General features: G+C 50.3%; 1 protein-coding gene across 3 annotated transcripts; it reads right to left on the bottom strand.

The window, feature by feature from the left end:
- Positions 1-70: 70 nt before the first annotated feature.
- Positions 71-21,962, bottom strand: AGFG2 (ArfGAP with FG repeats 2). Of its 3 annotated transcripts, none has more exons than XM_027125976.1 (13): positions 21,578-21,962; positions 13,045-13,138; positions 12,080-12,195; positions 10,814-10,967; positions 10,082-10,247; positions 9,281-9,406; positions 8,604-8,636; positions 3,448-3,568; positions 3,177-3,259; positions 2,906-2,986; positions 1,895-2,038; positions 1,528-1,613; positions 71-1,199 (listed from the first exon to the last, which is right to left on the bottom strand). In XM_027125976.1, exons 1-13 carry the CDS (start codon positions 21,796-21,798, stop codon positions 1,140-1,142), a joined length of 1,485 nt encoding a protein of 494 aa, XP_026981777.1. In that variant the 5' UTR covers positions 21,799-21,962; the 3' UTR covers positions 71-1,139. The 3 variants fall into 3 exon arrangements, with proteins under 3 accessions (XP_026981777.1, XP_026981779.1, XP_026981778.1); XM_027125978.1 differs by lacking the exon at positions 21,578-21,962 and adding an exon at positions 21,096-21,565; XM_027125977.1 differs by lacking the exon at positions 8,604-8,636.
- Between the last annotated feature and the right edge of the window lie 1,317 nt (positions 21,963-23,279).

Genomic DNA, 23,279 nt, shown 5'->3' with positions numbered 1-23,279 from the left:
CCGACCCAAGAAGTCACGTTGACTGACACGAGGCCCCTCAAGCTGGCCCAAAGCAAGACCATGAGAGCCGTTTTTTCCTTTCAAATGCAGTTCTTTTCCAACATTGCCTGCAACAGCTTCGGTGCAGAGATCTGGGGCCAGGGGGAGGAGCAGGAGAGGCACAAGGGAAGAAGAAAGGAAAAAAAAAGCCAGCTGCACAAAGCCTTTCTCTGGAAAAGCCCAGGCTCGGGGTGGTCGAGAAGTGTGCCTCCTTCCCCACCATCCCCTGGAGCTCCGGCTCTGCGAGGCACAGATCCCATTCCCCGTGTGAAAGAGCTGTCTGGGAGAGGAAGAATGGCTGCATCTGGATACGTATGTGTATGCATACATATAGATATATATATATAATAGGCTATATTAGAAAATTCTCTATGTATAAATATAAAACACTGGTATCCAAACATGACACCACAGCTAACTAAAGTGCTTGACGGAAGTTGGGCATGTATAAGTATGTAGGTAAAACTATTCATCCTGAGGGAGCTGGGGAAGCGAAAACATGGAGAAAGGGGTGCTGTCCCAAGCCAGGGCCCCAAGGGCACTCTGGCTCCCCAGGACCTCCACGTCCCGTCTGATCGCCATCCCATGTCAACACCATGCACGCCTCATCCCCACCTCCGCCCTGCTTTCCCCACTGTGCTTCCTCCCACGAGGAGAACAGTGTTAGACAGCTGGGCAGTGGGGAGTTGTTCCCACAAGGAGCACAGCTCAGCCTGTGCCCCCAGCTTCCTCTGCCCACAGGGTTCGGAGTGAAGGGAGCGCTGGGGGCAGGAGAGGAGGACTCTTGTCATCATAATTAGTAATTTGAAAAATAAAACACCAAGGCTCCTCTAGGCCAGGCTCTGCCAGCCCGCCTCCCAGGCCCCCTGCCTGGGTGGGGGCTGGAGGAGGAAGGAGGAAGCCTTGGGGTGGCTGACCCGGGAAGCTGCCCTTTTATCTGCAAGCCCCAAGCAAAGCATTAGCACCTCCACCATCCCCAGACCCCTACCCTGCGAAAGAAGACCCATCTGGTCTCAGACCCGCAAAACTGCCACAGGCAAGTGGTCATCGGAGCTCCAGGGAGTAGAGGGGCCCCAGAGAGCAGCCCCCCGGACACAGTGCTACAAGAATGGGTTGGTGTTTGGAGGGTTGCAGGCAAACGGACTTGATGAGGATCCAGTCTGGAAAGAAACAATCACCACAAATTGTTAGATTAGGGAGGAAAAGCTGGAGGCCACAGAAGAAATGCAGCTCAGGATTCTTTTCTCCCTCAAAATTACTGTGCTGAGGGAAGAGGGAAAATAAGGGAGCGAGGAGGCAAGCAGAGGGGCGGGGAGCGCAGAGGCTCCTTAACTAGCCCACTCATCCCTGGCTGGGCCAAGGCAGTTTCACGAGGAAGAGGCGTGGTTCCGCCCCACATTGCCCTCTTCTCCTGGAAGGATTCTGTCCCAACCCCCAGAGTGAAAGGCCACACCCACACCAGGCCCGGGCCCTGCACCGGCCACTCACCATGAAGGGGTTGGTGGAGATCCCAGCTGGCTGGCTCAGTGGCCTCTGCCCCAGCTTGGCAGATCCCTGGTCTCCGAAGGAAGAGCCTGGCAGGAAGAGCAAAAACTCAGCTGACGGGAACCCTGCCCCTCGGGGCTAGTGCTGCCTAGCTCGCCTGCCTCCCTGCAGGGCAGGCCCAGTTACATCCCAAGGTGGGCAGCCAACGGGGGCCTCCCCAAAGCCAGGAAGAAATCTGTGGAACAATCAGAGGACACAGGCAGGTCTGTTGCTTCCCTGGTCTCCCCCTGCTGGTCCAAAAGGGAACTAGCTCAGATGCCCTGGGGGTGGGAATGGGGTAAGAAAGGAGGGCGCGGTCTGAATCCCTTACCATTCTGCTGCTGAGTCACTGAGGTCGGTGGGGGGAAGAGCGGTGGGGGGAAGAGCGGTGGGGGGAAGGGGCTGGAAAAAGCCCCGGTGGGTGGCACCGTCTGGGGGAAGCCAGGCCCAGCACCGCTCATCCCAAAGCCTGGCCCTGTGGAGGGAGGGAGGGACATGAGGTAGGTGAGGTTCTGGAAGGTGGGCAGGAGAACAGTTCTTCCTAAGTCCCTCCAAGACACAGAAATGGGATATAGTTTTTCACCACCCAGAGGTGTGGAAGTACCCGAAATGAGCACGAAACCCTTCAGCATCCAAGCATCGTGTCAACCCTGCCCTCTCCGGCCTGTGGCCTGTGGCTCGGACAGCAGGGTAGTTATGATCATGGGGTCAGCTTTCTGCCACCTCTTAAACTGCATAAATCAAAGCAAATTACCAGCCCTCTCTGCCTCAGTTCTCTCATCTCTAAAACGGGGACCATGCCTATCTCCTCGGACTGCTGTGAAAATCAAATAATGGATGTAAAGCCCTAAGTGTTGGGCCTGCCACGTGGGTCAGCTTGGTAGCGAATATTATTCTCTCTTCCTGGCCTGAAGGTTTTAGAGGAACAACAAAAAAACAACAAAAAACAAACAAAAAAACGAAGGGGGGCATGAGTGTGAGTTTGGAGAGAGAAAAGCAGAGGCAGGGGCTGGGGAGGGGCAGGAGACCACAGGACTCCAGCTGAGGAGGGCAGGGAACAGGGCCATGGTTTCAGGTGGGACACAGAAGGGAAGGAGGCTGGGCTCCCAGAGGGAAACTGAGGATTGGAGAAAAAAGAATCACCACCACTACCAGTCAGCCTTAACCCTTCGGAACTGGCTCAGGGAAGGGGCAGCCTGTCTTTTCTAACTCCGAAATTCTGATTTGGTGACTTAGGGGCCTCTAGTTTTTGCCCACTAGGTGGACTGGAAATTAAACCGGCCTGGCCTGGGCTGGTGACTATGGAGAGAGTCAGGGCCAGGGGACAGTCTGGGAGGCTTACCTGTGGCCAAGCCATTGGGCTGGAAAGGGTTGGTGGAAGGCAGCTGGGCGTGAGCAGCAGGTGTGGTGAAAGGGTTGAAGGCTGCTCAGGGTGGAATGGGGTAGAGGAGGGATGAAGAGCTGGTTATTTTTTTCTCATTTGGTTAATATCGTGATAACTGAGCATTCCTCTAAATCCTGGTGTGCATCTCTCCCCACTCCCCTCCCTCCAGGGTCCCCAATTTCCTCTTGGCCTTAGATCCCCTCCCTGGGTCTCTACACACAAGACTCACCTCCAAAGGAGAGCCCTGTGCTTCCGCCTCCACCAGTGGTGGCCGACTGGAGCGTGGGGACCTGGCTGGCCATCCCGAACATGCTGTGATATGGGGAGAAAAGTCGGCGTGCACATCATCTAGCACCAAGGAGGTGAGCTGGGCAAGGAACTAGGAGATGGCAAACTCTGTCCTGCCGGACGGGAGGAGCCGAGTGGCTGGTATAAGCAAGGCCAGGCTTTCCTGGCCGGCTCTCCTGCCCGATGGCAAGCTCCCCAACATCTGGACCTACCTGCTAGGGATGCCTCCAGCTGATGCCCCGGGTCCCAGGAGGCTGCCCGTATCTGCAAGGCTGTTGGGCTGACTGGCAGGTGCCAGAGGAGAGGCACCAAATGGAGTCCCCTGGCTGCTCCCTGGGCAGGCACAGGAAGTAAAACAGGGGGTGCTGGCATGAGACAGGACGGAAAGGGCAGGAGGAGAGATGGAGGCAGAGGTGCAGTGGAGGGGGAGGGGAGGGATGGCACAAACGGGGTCCTCTGAGGCAGCCCGTTCTTCCCCCGGATCGGATCACCCAGTTCAGGAGGGTTTGTCTCCCACCGAGAATTCTAGGCGATGTGAGACTCAGCCCTTCTTGATCTCCCTAGTGCTCAAAACCGCCACCGCAGAGAGAGAAGCAGTTCTTCCTCCTCGTCCAGGTCACCGTCCCTCCTGCTCTAGTCTGGATTACACTTCCCATTTTTTTCCTTAAGAGATGGAAACGTCTGTCTTTTGCCTAAACCAGCATTTCCATTTATGAATAAATCATATGAAGGGGCAGGTAGAGGGGTGGGGAAGGAGCTGTGAAGGGCAGAAAGGCTCAGGGACACTTGGGTGACTCGGGGAACGCGGAGATGGCACTGGAGGTGCTGAGCATAAATCTCCGGCCTCGCCAGCACCCTTCTCACTCCCATCGAGCCGCCTGCTCCCCTCTCGGGAGCCCCCTGACGCCAGGACCTCAGATCAGGGCTGGGACGCACTGCCCACGGCGCAAGGCCGACAGCAGGGCTCTCCTGCCCTCCCTGGTCTTCATAGTCAACATGGAAGAGCCTCACAGGGGAAGTTTACAGAACAGCCCTCGGGGCGGGTTAGGGTTAGGGTTAGGGTCCAATCAGCAACCTGGTCTCGAAGGAAGAGGCCTGAGGCCCTGTCATTTTAAGAAAGCCTCTTTATCTGAGTGTCTAAGTCTCATTTGTAGTGTGGGGTCCTGCCAACTACTCTGGGCTACAGTGAGGGTAAAATGAGGCTACAAATGGGGAAAAGCTTGATTTTTCTGAGTGCTGGAAGACTTTTTGTTACCGAAGGGAAACACACTTTACGTAGTGCCCGCCTCCTGACGGTGCTCCGGAAGGGTTTGCTGAATGAACAGCTGAACAGGCAGAGGGAGAAGAACTGGATTCCAGTTGTGGTTCTGCCACCTGCTACCGCTGTGACTTCAGCAAACCATCTCTCTCACTCTCCGGAGCCCACTTTTGTTCTTGCTCCCCAACCCCGCCCCCTGTAGGGTGGCTGTAAAGGCCCTCTGAGATAAAGTATTTTGAAATCTACAAAGCATAACACAAATGTGAGGTATTATCATACCTATGAGATACTACTTCCAGGGTCAGAGAAGCAAGACAAGGTCTCAAAGGAAACACAGGATGGCTGGCTCAGATGGTAAACACGAGCGGAAAGGGCCCGACCCACAGCCCTCAGCTCTGGCCTTTCCACGCTGCCTTGAACAAGAGGCCTTGCCCATGGCCTTGGCCTGCTAACTCCTACTCACCCTGCAGGCTTAACAGAACCATGTCTTCCATGGGCCTTCCTGACTCCAGTGTTTGATCCTGGTTTTCCTCTCCTAGCACCTTGTTCTTTTCCTTCCTAGCACTTGACATATTTATAGTGATGTATTTTTGTTTATTTCTGTATCAACTGGGTCCCCACTATACCAATTCCACTGCCAAGAATTCCCTTACAGATATAACTTGCCAATGTGCCGAAGCAGGGTTATTAACTGCAGCGCTGTTTAACAGCAAAAGACTGGAACATCCTAAATATTCAACAACAGGGAACTGAGCAGATAAATTATGGTCTAGACATAAGTTGGACAGTGGTGCAGCTATACAAAAGAATGAGGAAGCTCTTAATGTACTACTAAAAAAAAATCTAGGGCTTCCCTGGTGGTGCAGTGGTTGAGAGTCCACCTGCCGATGCAGGGGACGCGGGTTCGTGCCCCGGTCCGGGAAGATCCCACGTGCCGCGGAGCGGCTGGGCCCGTGAGCCGTGGCCGCTGAGCCTGCGCGTCTGGAGCCTGTGCTCCGAAACGGGAGACGCCACAACAGTGAGAGGCCCGCGTACCGCTAAAAAAAAAAAAAAAAAAAAAAAAAACTAACAGTACTGTTATTTTATTTATTTATTTTTTTGGCCGCACCATGCGGCTTGCAGGGTCTTAGTTTCCCAACCAGGGATCAAACCCATGCCCCCTGCAGTGGAAGCGTGAAGTCCTAACCACTGGACCGCCAGGGAAGTCCCTAATAGTACTGTTAAGTTAAAGAAAAATCAAGGTTCAGAACAGCTTGTATATTATGCCATAAAATGCTCAGTAAAAAAAAAAGAGAGAAAACAGGACAATAAAAGATGAGTAAGTGAAGGCTACTGACTCCTTGCACCAGAGGCACAGCCGTGGAGAGGTGAGATGAGAGACCAGCGTGGGTCAGGCTGCAGAGACATTTTGTAGGACGGGAGCTTGAAGTGTATTTGTGGGAAAAAGGGGACATGCTGGTAGAGGTGGAGAAAGTGGAGGTGAAATTCAGATAGGAAAGCTGATGGGACCAAGCCCTGCAGAAAGTGGGAAAGGACGAGGGAGGTAACCTTCACAAGGGAAGATACTTCTCTTTCTCAGACACGAGAGGAAGAAGAGGGAAAGGAAAAGATAAAGACACAAGGCAAGGAAGGAAATGGCAGGGCCGGGGTGGTTCTCAAATCCGCGTTGCTCCCTGGTCCCCTCAAACCTCAGCCCTCGTTTCTTGTCAGTACAGTTTTGGGCTTTCTTCTGAGCACCTCAGAACTGTAATGTGGATCTTCCTTTTCTAAAGGGTGAGGCTGCTGTGTTTATCCAAACCCCTCTCTTAAGGGTATCTTCCTGGTGCCAGGCACAGAGCATACCTGATGGGGATGGGGGACCGGCTGTAACGTGGAAGGGCCGAGAAGCCAGCAGGGAAGCCGAGTGCCCAGGGCCTGCCTGCGAGGTTCCAGGGATGGGCCGCTTCTTGAGAGCCAGCACTCAGGGGACAGTGCTCTCCTCAGCCCCTCTCCCTCCCCAACCCCTGGGCTTTCCTGAGGGACAGTGCTAGGCTGTGGCCACTGCGAGCCCTGGTCTTCAGTCCTCTCGCACCCACAGGCTGTGAGGAAGGCTGGGAAGCCACCAGGGCGGTGGTGGATCTTTGGCTTCTCAGACCCCAGGCCTTTCCTTTGCCCGACGGACTCGAGGTACATGGACTTTCCCAGCGGACACAGCTCCCCGTCCTTACTGGGGTCCGACTCCTCAGTCTTGCTCTGGGCCCTTGGGTCAGGGTGCTCCCCTCAGTGAGGACCAGGCTCTCCGCCGAGGGCGGGGAGAGAGTGCTGTGTGCCTCCTGGCCGGCGCTAGAGGGCAGAGCGGCCCTGGCTCAGGCAGGCTGGGCTCCCTGCACCGAGGGCGCGTCCTCAGAAAGGAGGCCGACGCTCCCAATACCTGTGCTCCTTTGCTTCCTATCCACTGCCAGAGCCTCACTCCACACAGCTGGATTAGTAGACTTGCCTTCTAACAGTTTCAGGGGAAACCGCACTTTTAGAAACCCCCCTTCTCCATACTCCCCCTCAGATATATAACAATACAACCAGCCTTGTCAGAAGAGACATCCACCTCTCACCCAAATCTTCCTACTTCCTCCCCAGTGGTTCCTCACGTCACACTCACAGTAACCCCCTCGTGGTCATGGTGTGGCTGGGAATGAATGGGATCTGCCACTGATCACACATTTGATTTCGGCCAAGCTGAGCCAGTTTCCTCAGCTGCAAAACAGAGCTTTCTTTCCTCATGGAGATGATACGGGGGTGCTCCCCAAGCACCGTCAGCGCTGGTGGGCTCTGGGTCCGGCCGTGGGCTGTCTGCTTCTTGAGATGAGCAGACACTGGACAGACGGTCCATCCCAGGCTCAGCCTGGGATGGCTCCAGGGCTGACGCCTCCCTTCTCTCCTTTAAAGCTTGGCAGTTTAAGCACTCCCTTTAAACTAATCAGTTGCGCTAGGAATGCATCTCTGAACCAACCAATTTATAACCACCTTGTAATAGGCTGTTTCCTTTCCAGATCCCATTCCTGGGAATAGTTCCCTCTTGCTAAACTGATTATTCCTGTACCAGTATACACGTTTGCCAACAGCATACAAAAGGGCCTATTTCCCCACACAATACTGGCCATTATTCATCTTTAAAAATTTTGTGAATATAATGTGCAAAATTACTATCTTATTCTAATTTGTGTTTCCCCTGATTAGTTAGGTTGAGGACATTTTCATGTTTTTTCTGGGTATTATCTGCTTCTATTCCTTGTCCATTATTCTAGTCTTTCTTATTAATAGGAGTTTAAAAAGGCACATTATGGTTATTAGCTTTTTGTCTGTTTTCCATGTTGTAAGTGTCTTCTCCTCATCTGCTTCATGCCTTTAAGGACATGAAACATTGTGTGGGGATATTTTTTAGGACATCTTTTACCATATAGAATAACATGTTATATAGAATAACATGTTATATAGAATAACATAACAATTTCTCCTTGTTAGAATTTATGGAGATTTTGTTTCCCAGTATATGGTCAAATTATAAAAGGGTTATATGTTTGAAAATAATGTATATTCTGTATTTTTGTTACAAAGTTCTACTTATACTTCTTAGGTCAAACTTGTTAAAGTGTTCCTCAAATGGTCAACTCTCTTCCCTCCTCGTCTATCTACTCCACCTATGAATCTTGTGAGAGAATCTATTATAGTCTCCATCTGTTGATTTATCAGATTTTCTTTCCGTCTAATAGTTTTTGCTTTATGGATTTCAAGGCTACTCTGTCAGTTACTTTAAGTTCACAATGTGAGAACTCTGTTGTGAATTTTAAATTCTGTCAATATAAAATGTCTCTTCCTGTTCCATTCAAAAAATTAAAGACAAGAGCAACAGTGGGAGGTGGGGGCGCTGTGGACAGAGCAGAGAGTCAGGAAGTCTGCGCTGTGGGATGGGCTCTGCTGGGCTGTGGGCTGCATGACTAGGGAAACTGCTAACTGCCTCCTTTGTTAAAGGCTAAATTTGAGGGGTTCCTTCCAGACCTCAAAACTCTAGGGTCAGAGGACCTGAGACAGAGGCTTCTGCCTTGGGTCGGCTGTGGAGTGGGAGGAATAACTTACCGAAGCTGTGACTTCCAGTTAGCATCCGACTGGCTGGCAGTGAGGGTAGGGCAGGGAAAGGGCAGGTAGGTGGGGAGGAGAGAGAGAGTGTCAGTCACTGGCCGTCCCCAGACATCTGTCCTCACAGCGCTCCGGCTGCCCTCCTGTGTGCAGGGTGCCCAAAGGAAGGAGGCAGCCCGAAAGCTCTGAAGCCTGATTGATGTCTGGGAGCTTCAGGAGGGACCAAGTGCTTTAGGGGCCTTTAGACTCTCCTTCCATCCCACAGGAACAACACGACGCAGTGTTGGCAAGCTTCTGCTCTAAGAGGGATGCCTGAGGACTTCTGGAGACCACCTAGGACGCTGACTCAGACCTTGCCCTGGGGGCCCTCTCGGGGAAAGGTCATGTCCATTCTCATGTTTTCTAGGACTCGGGTCTCCATTACTTCCCAGTCAGCGACCTCCTAGTGCACAGCCTGCACAACTCCTGATGCAGTTTTAGCCATTTCCTTACATGAAGAAAGAGAACAGAGCCCCTTCTTCCTGACAAGAACCTCATCAGACTGCCCTCATCCTTTCCTGGAGCTTCTCCTCTTTGTGCGGTACTTTGGGTGGGTGCGGATGTGAATGCAGGGTGATGTATGGGTGTGGACAGTGGGTCACAGTTGCAAGCAAGGAAGCCAGAGGGGCAGAGCTTACCTGGGGGTGCTGGCTGCGCCTGGAACGGGGCTTGGCCAGCTGGAGGCATGCTTCCAAATGCAGAAGAGCCAGGGCTACTGCCAAAAGCATCGAAGTTGGCAAAGCCCCCATGGGAAGGCGTCTGGCCTATAGGTGGAGAGAATATAAAGGTTATGTTTATATATGATGTATATGTAATCCATATCACACGGACTAGTTCTGAAGGCCAAGGGCTGCTCAATGGGACATCTGCCTTCCTGCAGGGTCCTCTTCAGAGGGAGCTGGCAGGAGCCTGGGGCAGAGAGCCAGAACATGCAGGGGAAAGGGCACCTCAGAGGCCTCCAAGTTCACTCCCCACTTTTTATCCTTACTCCGTGAGGCATTAACATTTTTGTCAGGGCCTAGTTTAGGCGGAATCATGGAAAAAGATTTTGCTGTGGGGAAGGGCTTTAAAAAGGAAAAAGGGAAACTAGATAATCACTTTGTTCCACCCTCTACTGGCTACTACTGATCTTCTGGAAGAGGGCAGGGGAAATGGAACCTGTGACAATCCCCTTGCCCCATTTTAACAGAGAGAGAAACTAAGAAAAAGGCTCTTTCCAATGCTCTAAGAGGGAGGGCTGGGAGCCCCCAACTGCCATGCTTTCTGGTCAAACTCCCAAAACCAATCCCAGCTGTACTCATCTGACCCACACCCTCCCAGCCGTGATACTTCAGAATTACCATCACGTTCATTCCTGTGCAGAGAGCTAGGGCCGAGTGAATTCCTTGTGTGATGGGGACATATGTTGTAGGAAGGTTCTCTTCCCAAGTCCCACTTACCCCCAAAGGCTGGGAATGCAGCAAAAGCTGGTGCCACCTGGGGAGCAGCAAAGGGGTCTCCGCCGATGTCGGCCAGCAGGTCAGTACTGGCTTTCTTGACCGAGGAGGGGGGAGGTGGCTGAGAGCTCCGGGGCTGGGACGTCCGGGGCTGAGACTGACTGACAGACTTGGAGGAGAAGGCAGTACATATAGCACTCGGAATCCCAGCCATGACCCAGGCCCTTGCATGGCTCCCCGGGCTGCCCCCAGATAGGCGAGTGGAGAGAGAAGAGAGGCAGAAACTACCCTCAACCCAGAGGGTTCCCGGGCAGAAGGTGCCTGAGCCCTTCTCATCCCTAATTCCTGTCCTCTCAGTGCAGCAGCTCCCAGAACCACGTATTTTAGAGCACGTTAGTCAAGGCAACCCTGAGATACACAGGGATGTCGCCCAACAGCCCCTCCTCATCTTTCCCAGGCGCCTGAAGCAGTGTCCTGGCCCCTGTATTTCCTTGGAGGAGTGGTCACGTTTGAAGTTGATACTCTGACTTCCCTAAATACCACTTCCTGTTGGGGTCTTTCTTCCAAAACATACAGATCCAAGGTGAGAGATGCAAGACATGGGAACAGCAGGGCTGACAACCTGCTCACACCTCTTGGACCGTCGTCTGCTAAGTTCAGGCGATTGGATTTAGGAAACTGATACCCCTGCCTCCCAAATCCCAAAATAAGTTGCAGGGCACATCTGAGAGTTACCTGGCTGGAAGTGGAGGCAGCAGCCGAGAGAGATGGCACAGGATCCCCCAGAAGTGTCCGCGGGGGCTTCCCTTCTGGAATGGAGCCCTGGACGGGGGTGGAGGTGCCACCTTTGGTGTAAGTGGGCCCTTTCACTTGGTCTGGGGGGACATACCTTGGAGAAAGAACAGTTAGGCTAAGAGGAGAGGGGTGAAACCTTGGACCTTGTCAGCTTAGGTGCTTGAGAAAACACAGGTTACAGCAGTCAAAGTCCTTTCTCACTTTCCCTACTGATTCTCTTTTTTGAACCAAAGGGAATTTAGCAACTTAGCAAAGTTCTGCCTAACTTGAGCTTCCCCTTTACTGTCAGGTGCTCATTTTTCTCCTGCAGGGATGTTCAGTTGGCTCTGGCTTGTGCTGGTCTTCCCCTCATCTCTCCCTCCTCTTTCTGACACATCAAACCATCTGGGTTTCAAGTAATAACACCTGCAATCATGCTGAGCAACAGGTGATCCTATTTTCCAACTTCCTACTCAAGGGCCCCCTTTTATTTCCTGGGAGTATCTTCAGGTTCCTCCTTCTCTGCCACCTCGTCTTCTAAGTGCTCACGGTCTATCCTGCCAGCTGCTGCGCCTTCTGATCAAATCCCCTTCCACTCCAGTGGATGTGGTCTCTACTCCGGATGTATTTTCTTTATCCCAAGGACCGCCCCCCGAAGGGACTCCAAAATTCTGTTTTATCCACACCAGTCTCCTTGCTCCCTGAATTCTCTTCTCCACCCCAGAGTTACCCCCAACCGTGCACACCCCCCCACCCCCCAGAAATCGAACAATAGGAAGTGACACCTGGGGAGAGAAAAGGCAAGAGAGAACAGAGATGCTGTTTCCTCAGCAGGAAAACAGGGGACATATGAATCACGGGTTAAAAGCATTGAAGCTAGAGGACATGTGCTCCCAGCCACCTCTCTCCATAAATGAGATCAGCTGAGCTATAAAAATGAACCCAGACTCCCTAGTGGGGGCCCTAGCTCTCCCCTCCAACCAGTGTACTGTCTCCCCAAAAGAGGGGACATCAAATCTGCAAGGTTAGTGACCAAGAGCAAGTTGTTCTTTCCTGTACCTTTGTTATTTTGAAGTCAGAATTCGGCCCTAACTGAATCTGAAGGGAACAGACTCAACCCTCGTCTAGCCTTTGAGAGAAGCCCCAGTTCAGCTCTGGAAACTGGACTGTAAGATGAAGTGTGTCTTGGACACATGTCTCCAGAGCAATCTCTTTCCTCCTCCTTACCATCTTTTCTTCTCATATTTTTCCTGGAGAAACTCCTTCACCTTCTGAGGATCCCTGGAATCTGGTATTAAAGATGTGCGAGCATCGAAAAGACCCAGCCAAATCTTCCTGCAAACCTAAAGGAATGAAGTCAGGTGGCAAAGAAACTGAGGCAGAAAGCATGAAATGGGAGTCAAACCATTTCCAGCTCATTCATCAATAGACGTTTATCGAGCATGGACACAATGTGAGGATCTGGGTACACCTACAAAACAGACATGATCCCTGCCCTCGCAGAGTGGATCATCTAACGGGGAGGTCATGCCTTAGATAAATAAAAATACATTTATAATGACACACTGTGACACATCTTGTGAAAGAAAACAGAGGGCCATGAGAACTAAGAGGGACTAAATTTGGATGGAGGTGGGGTCAGGAGCAATTTTCAGAACTGTGGCTTCCAGAACACCCCCTAGAGGCCCTTGTTTGCACCCTCCAAGTTAAGTCTGTCACCCATAAGCTAGGGATACTGCTGACACCAAGGCTGGCATCTTCCCACCAGCAGATTTAGCTGGAGAAGGGGTTTAACTCCCTTTCAAGTAAACGACATGGCTTAGACCCAGTTGCCGAGGCTCCAGTCAGCAGAGCTGGCTCCAGGAGCTCTTGCTCGGAGGGCCTGGCTCAGTCAACCCTGAACGCTCGTCACTGTGGAGCATTTCCCCCCTCGAGTGCCCAGGAGCCACCCCCGACAGAGATTTTGCTTCTTCCCCTGATTCTTCCAACAAGGGGCCTGGACAAACCCCAAATTTTATAACTAAGTCTGTAAATGTACACCTGGACATAAGTTAAGATACCTTACATATTAAAAAATAAGGGAAACTCGAACAAAAAAGAAAACTGTAGGGCTTTTCTATACTCTTGAGGCAAAGCTCCACCGACAGATAGGGCAACTGCAGCCTGGAACCCTTCCGTCTGGGGTGGCTCACCTCGTTTCCACGGGATTGCAGGAACACTACTTCAGGCTCAGTGAAAGTTGTCATGGAGATGGACTTGACACGATGAGGGGGGTTCAGGCCTCTCCTGTGGGAGACAAATAGAAAAAAAGAGAAGTAGAATGCCACCAGCACTGCAGGTCTGTTTATGGGAGGAGAGGGAGGGGGAAAGGATAAAACTACACGTACATGAAACTCTCTGACTGAAGCTACTTCCTAATTCAAGGAAAGAAGGGAGGCAAGAATGTTCTGGAGGCTTCTCATGAGAGACAGGGAACCCCAGTCATTCTGGAGAGAAAGGTAGAGCCTGCCCATCCAGGAGCCTCCTCTACCTCGGCTCAGACCACAGCAGCTGAGTGTTCAGGCTGAGGGGTATTTCTGGGAACTCTGGCATGGGCCCACTTCCCGTTTCCTGCTTCATCACTGTTTGAGACCTATAGCACATCCTCAGGGTCCCAGAGCCCATGGAGACACAAATCCCTCATGCATGAGGGAAAGCAAAAACGAAGGCCCGTGACTATCCCTGATAATACCAACACAGATAAGATTTGGAGACAAGAGTCCCTAGGCTGGCTGCTCCCCCTCTTGACTACACAGGAGGGCGGTGTGGTGGAGGGATGGAGCGGGCCCCCCTTTTTAGGGAGTGATCTCTGGGAAAAGAAGTATTCCAGACTTTCTTTCACTTCTAGATCTTTCAATGAAGCAGGAGGAAGTCAGGTTCAATCATGAGTATGAGACGGGCATGAGTCAGGAACATATACCCTGTAGGGATGCTTTTGTGCCAGCTCTGTGTATTCTGTTAACTCCCTGGGAGTCCAGCTCTGCCCACAGATGCCCTGTGGAGATTACAGCTGAGAAGGCTTCCTCGCCCCCACTCAGCTGCCCTCCAGAGTGCTCTAACGGGAGCCTGGGGCCAAGCCAGGCAGGCTTTCAGAGGTTCCCCTTTCCTTACCTTCAGTTTTACTCTAGTCTGAACCTATGGCCCTCATCACATGAAAACACAACTGGCTGAACCAAAACAAATAAATTAGACCCTGGGGTCAGAGTGAAAGACCACGGGCACATGCAAGAAAGACAGTCTCAACTGATAAGCCCTCTTCTGGTTTTCACTCCCCTGGAAAAAATGGGCAAAGCAAGACGTGAAAATAAAAGTAACTCTAGAATACGGTCCTGGCTGACGCCCTCAGGAAAGCGAACAAAATTTACCAGATGGAAATCTTAGGGAAAGGTGGAGAAATCACACATGCAGGCTTACAGGTACACACGATGAATACAGGTGCCCAGGCAAGCCTGGCAGAACGGCAGTGCGTGGGTTAGCATGAGTGAAGGCAGCCTGGGCGGGGAGAATGGGCAGAAGACAGAGTACAAGGTAAACAGTGAAGGACAGCTGCTCTTTTGGACAAGTTACCGATTATGGGATTCTAACCAAGGACAGGAAGGACACTGGAGGCTACAACTGGGGGTGTTTTCAGCAATTCTGCTACTAGACTTGGATGGGTTTCAAAATACCCCTTTAAAAGATAAGCAATATCAAAGAGGACGGATGCCCTGAGGAAAGATGAGAGCCGGGAAAACCAAAAGCCAGGCTTTGTAACTCGGTGTCAAACCATAGCTCTTAAACCTGATTTGACCTGAAGACTCTCTTCTGATTGCATTTCAGAGACTCCAGTTTTCTCTCCTAAAGCCTCTCTTACCAGTGGCTTGGTTCTGTTTTGGTCCTGAAGTCCAGACATCCCGCAGTCCAGACTTCCCACTTTGATACTCTTTCCCTTGCCCTTTCTCACCTTAACCACTGTGCCCTTCCCCCTGGGAATGCCAGGCCTTTCCGAGGTCTAGCCAGAGCAGACCTCTCTGTTCCTATGATCCCAGGCCGCCCTATCACCTCCCACTGACAAATATTTACTTTGCTAAATAAAACACAAAGCATTGCGTTTGGCACTGTGGGGGATGCAAAAATTATAGGACCTAGTCCTCGATCACTTGCTTCCAAGAAGGAGCCAAAGAGCCCGGAGAGGGTACTTCGCAATGCAGCAGGCGCACAGTCAGATGGGGGAGGACGTGGCACCAGGATGCAGCAGTGAGGGAAGAGAAATGGTCATGGGAAAAGTAAAATGTATTATGTTTACACTAGAAAAACAGATTCTAAGCCTATCACAAAAAGGTCATTGACATTTCCTGACAGGACAACCAGGAACTGTTAGCAAAGTATAAACAGGGAGGTGTGCTTCCTTGGCAGGGGTGGGGGGCGGGGAACTTGACCCACTCATCAGTCTAGAGGGGATGCTTAGAGCAACAGAACTTCCTCTGGCTGAGCTTGGATTGGAGGGGTTTTGAGGTGGGGTGGAGAAAGGTTAAAGGAAAGGCAGAGAAAAGAAGTGATTTAGGTGCTTTGGGCCAAATGAATCTGGTGGAACAGGATGTTTCCATAGCACAGTACAAAAAGCACTGCTCTGACCTTGATGTCTGTAGACTGGATCATGTATAACCAGAGCCACGGTTTGGGGGCAGGGAGAGTCTACAAGGCAACACTGCAGCCCAGGAAGAGGGCCTCGTTACACGGCCTATGAGTCAGAGCGTTTGTCTCTGAATCACAGGGAGGCCACTGCTGGCCAAGAGAAGCAATTTAGAAATGAGAGCCCCTCTCCTCCCAGGAGCCGAAATCAAATGGTCTAGGAGTGTTGTGTGTTACCGGGTACAAACCAGGGTCATGCACTGGGCCAGATGGGAATCACTGGCCTGGAATTAAACAGACCCAACTCTCCAACTTGCAGCCAGTCTCCCCAACATAACTCTCAGGTTCTCCCCAAAACAAGAAGAAGTGAGAGCTTGAAGGAGGCACTGCTCTTTGGTTATCACAGCAAATTTATTCTATTATTTCTAACCAGGAGGAGCTGGGGAAATAGAGATAAAGGTATTTGCCCAGAATAGGGCAAGTTTCTCTAGTTGAAGGCAAGTACATTATTAGGGCTCAAGCCTTCAGCCCAGTCATGATGTCTTCTTCTACTTCAGTTTCCTTTTCACAGGGCACCTAAATGGCACTTGAAGTACTCTGACTCACTCTCTGAAGCACTCTGAATCACTTGGCAAGTGAAGCGACTTGCAGAGATCCTAAAGTCTGCCCAATCCTCCCTCTCTTTGCCTCTCTCCCTTCCCTTTGCTTGTATTAAGCATACTACTATTTCTGCAAATACCACATCTTTTGTTTCTCTGTGGTCATCACCCTCAAACTGGCCCATGTTTTGTTTCTATCTTGCTTCATAGAAGCCTCAAACCTGCTCAGCTGCCCAGATAAGAAGGGTTCTGCCAGGTCGGCAGTGGAAAAAAACAGTTCTACCCAGCACCCAAGTTCCTTCATTTGTGCCAGATCTGGACTCGGGCATTCCTTACCTCTGAATATTTGTGTTCAAATTCATACACTCTAGATTGTGTTTCTTTGCCCCTGGGATTCCATTCCTCTGCCTCTGAGCAGGGTTCAGCTAAACCAGGTTAGCTCTTATCTTGGACCCAAACATTACCAAGAAGAGTTCCTCTTAGGAAGGCTCCCCATTACCCTGCTCCAGGGTCAATTTCACTAATTTTAAGGAACTCCTTCCTAACTGAAAGTCCCCTGCTTCGATCCATTTCCTGAAGTTCTTCCTCAGTGACAATAATAAACAGCTGCCCTCACGTAGAGACACGTGGAATCCTGATACTACCAGCTACCTTCCTCTTCAGGCTCAATCTCAATCCTTTCACATTTTGCCCCCTTTCTTCTCATCCCTTTGTTAATTTATTATTTTCTTAGGAGCTTTTCAAGTTGTCCAAAGGCCCTATACAATAAAATGCCTAAATCTGTAATTTTAGAGACTCTGTCCATCTCTGCCTGGCAGAAGTGAATATGAAAGGAGAGATGCGGACTTCCCTGGTGGAGCAGTGGTTAAGAATCCGCCTGCCAATGCAGGGGACACGGGTTTGATCCCTGGTCCGGGAAGATCCCACATGCCGTGGAGCAACTAAGCCCATGCGCCACAACTACTGAGCCTGTGCTCTAGAGCCCGCGAGCCACAACTACTGAGCCCTTGTGCCTCAACTACTGAAGCCCGTGCGCCTAGAGCCCGTGCTCCATAACAAGAAGCTCACATACCGCAACGAAGAGTAGCCCCCTCTCGCCGCAACTACAGAAAGCCCGCACGCAGCAACAAAGATCCAACGCAGCCAAAAATAAAATAAAATAATTTTTTTTAAAAAAGAAAGGTGAGGTGCGAGGGGATGGAGGGACAGGACTAAAATAAGGGCAAGGCATACGTCTACCTCTCCAGCCCAGACAGATGGAAAAGTACTGAATTATTGAACAACATACTATACCTTTCCTTCCATGGAGATAAAAGTGTTTCGGTTAGGAACAGCTATTAGCGAGCCAGACAGGGAAACTAAGGCACCAGGAGGGTAGCAACTTGTCACAAATAAAGAGCTGTCAAGCACATCTCTTGACATCCAGTCCAGGTCTCCGTCCGCCTCAATCCTGACTTAATCCCACTGTCAGAATAAAGTTGTAAAGAAGTAGAAGAGACAAATAGCCACTACTGAGACCTGAAAGATGATGGATTAAAGGATAGACTCAGACAGACAGGTCAGGGAAGCATGTCACATACTTGGCTGAAAAACTGGGTGTCAAAGATAGTGCCTAGCCCAGATGCCAATGAGATCTCAGGCCTCTCCATCTATTTCCTTTTTAAAGAAAAGTTGAGGCATTTTTCTTTTCTTTTCATTTCTCCACTGAGGCATCCAAGCAAACCAGAACAAGAAGGAACACTGAGGCACTGCTTTGGAAAGAAGTCCTTTTCAGTGGCAATTTTTACCCCCCCTAGCTTCAGATGGCAGATTCGTCTTCTAGTTGAAGAGTTAGAAGTATAACTGAACAGACAAGCGCATGAATAGATTAGGGAGAGTAAAAGGATCTCTATCCAGGTTAAGGAAATTAGGTATTGGAAGAAAACCAAATGAATAAAACTAGGTCAAATTTGGGACCTACCACTGTGGCAGCATGTATGTAAATTTAGAAACGGCAGAAATTAGCAGCCTCTCTCTCAGGCCCTCACACCAACACTGTGGGTTTCTGCTTGAGCTGAGAAAAAATTTCTCATTGAAAAAGACAGAAAGAATGAGCTCGCATATGCAGAGCTGAAGGCACAGCCATACCCGCCCCCACTATTAAAATCTCAATTTTTCTTCAGATCTTGGGAAATTCAACTTTGGCTGGAACAGTCAACTTTGTTATTATCAGTCAATCCAGCCCGAAGGGAACCCTGGCAATTCTGCTCACTGCCCCAGAACACTCCAGCCCCCTAAGTGGTCGACATATTTGTAACACACTCAACAGAAAACTGGCTTTCAAAAGAAAGCCAAGCCTCTGTCTCCTTTCTCTGGCTATGGTGTGAAGTATGATACTTCAATTTCTTCCCCTTCAGTATCCTCTTTATTTTAAGCAAGAATATTTCTTCTCTTTTCATCATCATAGCTGAATATGAGTTCTCATCACTCTCTAGCCCATGCTGAACTTTAGTTTACTTCGTAGCACTTATCACTACCTGAAATTATATATTTCATGGTTTATTTAGAGTCCAAGGCCTCCCCTAGGATGCAAGCTACATGAAGATAGGACTTTGTCAGTTTTGTTCATTACCACAACTCCAGTGCCTAAAACAGTGTCTGGGGCTCAAAGACACTTGACAAACATTTGTTGACTGATAGACTGATGCAAGATATTGGCCTACTACTACGATTTTCACTAGCACCACAAAATCCAAATCTGTGGGCAAGCAACCATGTGGATTTAAGACGTTGACTGGTGTGTGGGTCACCGTGGAGCCACGCCTCTCCATTGCCTGCTGGGCTGTGTGCCCCCTCCTCACTCTACAGCCAGCAGTAAGCACGCCCCACCTCACATTCTGCCTATGGCCCACCTGCCAGCTCCCAGCCCTTCCCAAGGTACATCAAAGGACACTGGTAATACTTTGTGAAGACCCCTTTTAAAGCTTTACATGCTTTGCCCTAGTCCATGCTATTACGACTCCAATTAGCAAAGGAGAAGTACCAAACCACCAGAACCCCAGCAGATGGTCACAGCCAGGGCAACTAAACCTTTCTTGTAGAGTTTCTTCTGAAATTTGTCTCTTTATAATCTCAACATGCCTTCAGTTCAGCTTCATTTATTGGTCCAGCTTCTTGACCCTTCACTCTACCCTCACTTCCTGCTAACAAACAGTTGGCCTAGCTTCTGATTTCCCCACCACCAAAATGCGTTCCCTAAAGTCTACCACCTTGAGAATCACTCTGAGTGATTCCCATAATGCTTTACCAAAACACTAAGCAAAAATGTCCTTTCGAGAATCTTTTGAAACTAAAAGAAAAGGGGGAGGCTGGTAGATTCCCACCACTTGGTCCTATAGGAACTTAGCTTCCTAAGGAGCTAAGCCCCTAGTTGGAAGTTACGTGCGCCACAGACAGAGACAGGCCTCTTGAGGTACTTCTCTATTAAGCAACCTTAGGCCATCGTCAGCCCCACCCACTGTCTGTCCAGATCACAGGTGTTTGACTTTTCACCAGTGAGCTCAACAATAGTGACCACAGGAGGAAGTGGTAAAGTTCTGCAAATTGTGCACTGATGTTTAAGGAGTTAACTTGTCCAGCAAAAGAAACCGGGTTTTTAATGTGAGCCAGATCCCTTGGCCCTCCTTCTGTCCTGATTGAGGGACATTCATTATAGAAGGGAAGTGTTGTCTATGGGATACTTTAAACCAAGATCTATAAAATAATGATAATGATGTCAGCACTTTCCATTTATTCAGCGTTTTAGCTTTCACGCCTTCGCAGCTGACTAGGGGAATGAGTTAACACTGCTTCCTGGTATTTTCTTCCTGGGACCTAGACTCTGATATGCCATCAGTGTTATCCCCCTGCTTCCTTTGACTTCTCTCCAGACTCTGTAATCAGATTTGCCTTCTCATAACAGGATCTTCAGGAATCTGCTCTTTGTACTCTGCACTATAAATATTCCTAAACTTTGCTCCTATTCTCCTCAAAGTACTTGTCCCAGTCTCGAGTCTCTATCCTTTGACTTCCTTTGAGCCTCTATCTCAACTTTTGACACGTTACTGTTCGTGTTCTAAACCACTATCCCAAGAGCCACAATGCTTTTACTTAGACGGAAGTCAAGTCTATCCTCACAACACACAAGTAAGGTTGATTAAAACATAGAAGTTTGGCTAAGGAAGTAAGAATCGAATAGAGAAATAATCCTAAACTGCATGAGGAGACCTGGACCCTCATTTCTGCTCTGCCATGATCATAACTAATATGGAACAACAAATGCTGAAAACAGCAACCCCCATCTGGCATTGGATAAGTTACTAAACCTCTCTTTGCTTCTGTTCTCCCATCTGTCACGCAAGAACAATACCACTCCCTCCTCAGCTCCTAAAGATGTAAGAACAAGGAAAGCGCTCCTAGTTAAAAATGAAACCAACCAAACTAATGTATTAATACTAAAAAAGTCAAAATAAAGCCCCTGATAAGCTTATAAAGATAGACATGCAGGCTTGGTATCAAATGTTAGTCATGCATCTAACCAGATAACTCCCTTAGGGGGAAAAAAGAACCTTACTATATAACCAGAAATCTGGGCTAGAAATCTGTGGCTCTAAATTAGCTCAGGCATGACCAAATTCGGTGCCAGTGCCAAGGTAGCACTGCAGATTATTCAACAACGCCCCCCCCCCAAATCTAGAAAGAGTCGCCAGATGTTACTACCACGAGCAAGCCATGGTAACAAGGAGCTTAAAGGTGTAAATTATTACACTTAAGGATGGCTCATCCAGACCCCCAAACCTCTGGAAAAGTTAAGTTCTCTAACAGGGCAACCCATCAGCATTCATCTCTTAGAATTGTAAGAAATCTCCCTCTGGGTAGCATTCTAAAGCCCTGCAAGATTAGGATCTGTTCCTGAACACTGGAACGTGGCTCTTTACCTGCCATTACCGTTGTGCTGTCAACCTGGGTTAACTTACCTATTTTAAATTGGTTTCTCCGTCTCACAATCCAGGATGGGCACAAGCCAGAAGGAAGAAAGCTTCCCCTTCATGTTGAGTCTAGCTTGCTCTACCTCTTTCCTGTTTGCCCTCCACCTACATGAAGTTCCCTTTCAAGGTGTCTATCATTCTCTGGCCCCTTAAATCTCTAACCCCCACCCGACCCCAGTTTCCTTCAATTCTCCCCACTTTCGGATCGCCTCGCCTCCTTTAGGGAGTTTCTCCAGTTCTCACGCTGTCTTTCCTTTCCCCTGCATCGCGACTCCAATCGTTTTTTGTCGCCCCTGACCCTTCGCCTTCCCCGTGACACCCCTGCAGCAGACGACCCTCTCGGCACATCCTGCGCGTCCCAGGCCTCCCCACCGCCCCCGGCTCTGTCCCTTCGCCCCGGGTCCCCGCTGTCCTCAACGCCAACTCTCCGCCGCTCCTTCCCGGTCCTCCCCCCGCGCCGGTCCACTCACAGGAGGCCGGAGCAGGTGGTGCAGACGAAGCTGCCCACGGTGATATCCACGTAGGTGACCCCGCGCTGGGCGCACTCGAAGCAGTGGCGGTTCCCGGCCTGGCTGCAGCCTCCCAGCTCCCGCACCCGGCGACACCACACCTCCGAGGCCGCCTCCGCCTCCGCCTTTCCCCCGCCGACCCCGCCACCCGGCCCTGGGCCCTTCTTCGCTGCCATCACCATGGCTGCTCAACCCCTCGGACCTCCTCCCTGCAAGTCAGGAATCGCCCCTTCAACCACTGCCGCCTTCCCGCCTCCTCAACCGCCCCCGCACGCCCGGCTCCCCCGACAGAAGCTAGGGAGCCGGCAGCAGCCGCGCGAGACTCCTCAACCCCCTGCGTCTCCTGTCCTGCACGCTGATTGGCTAGCCTCCTCCACCTCCTCAGTCTGATTGGCCCGGCATTGGACGGCCTCGAGTTGCGGGAGCTGCCAACGCCACGCCCCACTGCCTTCAGACCTCAGGCCTCTCGGATTGGGCTGCTGAGACCCTGGCTGCGAGAACTGTGCGTGCTCTCTCCTTGTTCCCGCCCCCTCTCGCCACTGCCTCCAGGGCTGACCGCCTCCCACACTCGATTGGTGAGTCTTCGGAACTCGGCTCCGACGATAACTCTGATTGGCTGTCGAGGCTGCAAAGATTGCTGACGAGAAAGAGTGGGTGTCCTGCGCGTGCGCAGCTATGGTCCTCCTGAGGGATGATAATTCCCGCTAAATTTCAAAGGACTAGTTTCAGCTATATTGTGCCGAGAGGAACGCAAAGCCGAAGGGAAGTGGCCAAGTGAGGGGCCAAAGAGAGGGAGAAAAGACGGGAGCTGTCAGAGTAAGGAAGGGAGAAGGAGAGGGAGTGCTTTATAAACGCTATATATGTATATATTTTTTACTCCTACCCTATGCTGTAGGAAATCTCATTTTACGGAGAGTCTTAGGTATACAACTTAGGTAGGTCACACGACTGATTCGTGGCCCAGCCAGTGTTCTGTTCTGGGACGTCTGACTTTAGAAGCCCTGCTTTTAACCACCACCCTATCCGTGGAACAGTATTTGAGCATTCATTTGACAAACACTTACTGAGTAGTTTACTAGGTTTCAGGAACTGTTGTAGACACTTGGAATACAGCAGTGAACCAACCAATCAAAATTCCTATCCTCATGGAATTTACATTCTAGTAGGAGAGGCAGACAATAAACAAAGACTCATCAGCTCTGGTAAGTTCTATGCAGAGAACCAAAGTAAGGTATTGTAAAAGAGAGTGACTTGGGTATTTCAGATTGGTCAGGGGACTGTCTCTGAAGCAGTGATATTTAAAGCTAAGACCTGAGTAACAGAAAAGGAGCAACCCAGGCAGAAGGAAAAGCAAGTTCGAAGGCCCTAAAGCATGAGGAAGCTTGGTGTGTGGAAGCAGCAAAGAACAAAGCAGGTTGGAGTGATTATACTGGAGTGGGACCTGATCGTGTAGAACCTTACAGACTTCAGTAAGGAACTTGGGATTTTCTTCTAAGTGTGATGGGAAGCTGTATTAGAATTAAGTCCCACTATGACAGAATACCTCACATAATCGGGGCTTAAACAAGATGAAGTTTATTTCTCTCTCATGTAAAAGTCTAGGTAGGTGTTCCAGGGCTGGTGGGTTGCTCCACTGTGTCAGGGACCCACACTCCCTCTATCT

The sequence above is a fragment of the Aethalodelphis obliquidens genome, unplaced genomic scaffold (genome assembly GCF_003676395.1).
Source record: "Aethalodelphis obliquidens isolate GAN/ISIS:26980383/991018 unplaced genomic scaffold, ASM367639v1 scaffold30, whole genome shotgun sequence".
NCBI classification, from domain to species: domain Eukaryota; kingdom Metazoa; phylum Chordata; class Mammalia; order Artiodactyla; family Delphinidae; genus Aethalodelphis; species Aethalodelphis obliquidens.
This window is presented reverse-complemented; position numbering and strand designations above follow the sequence as displayed.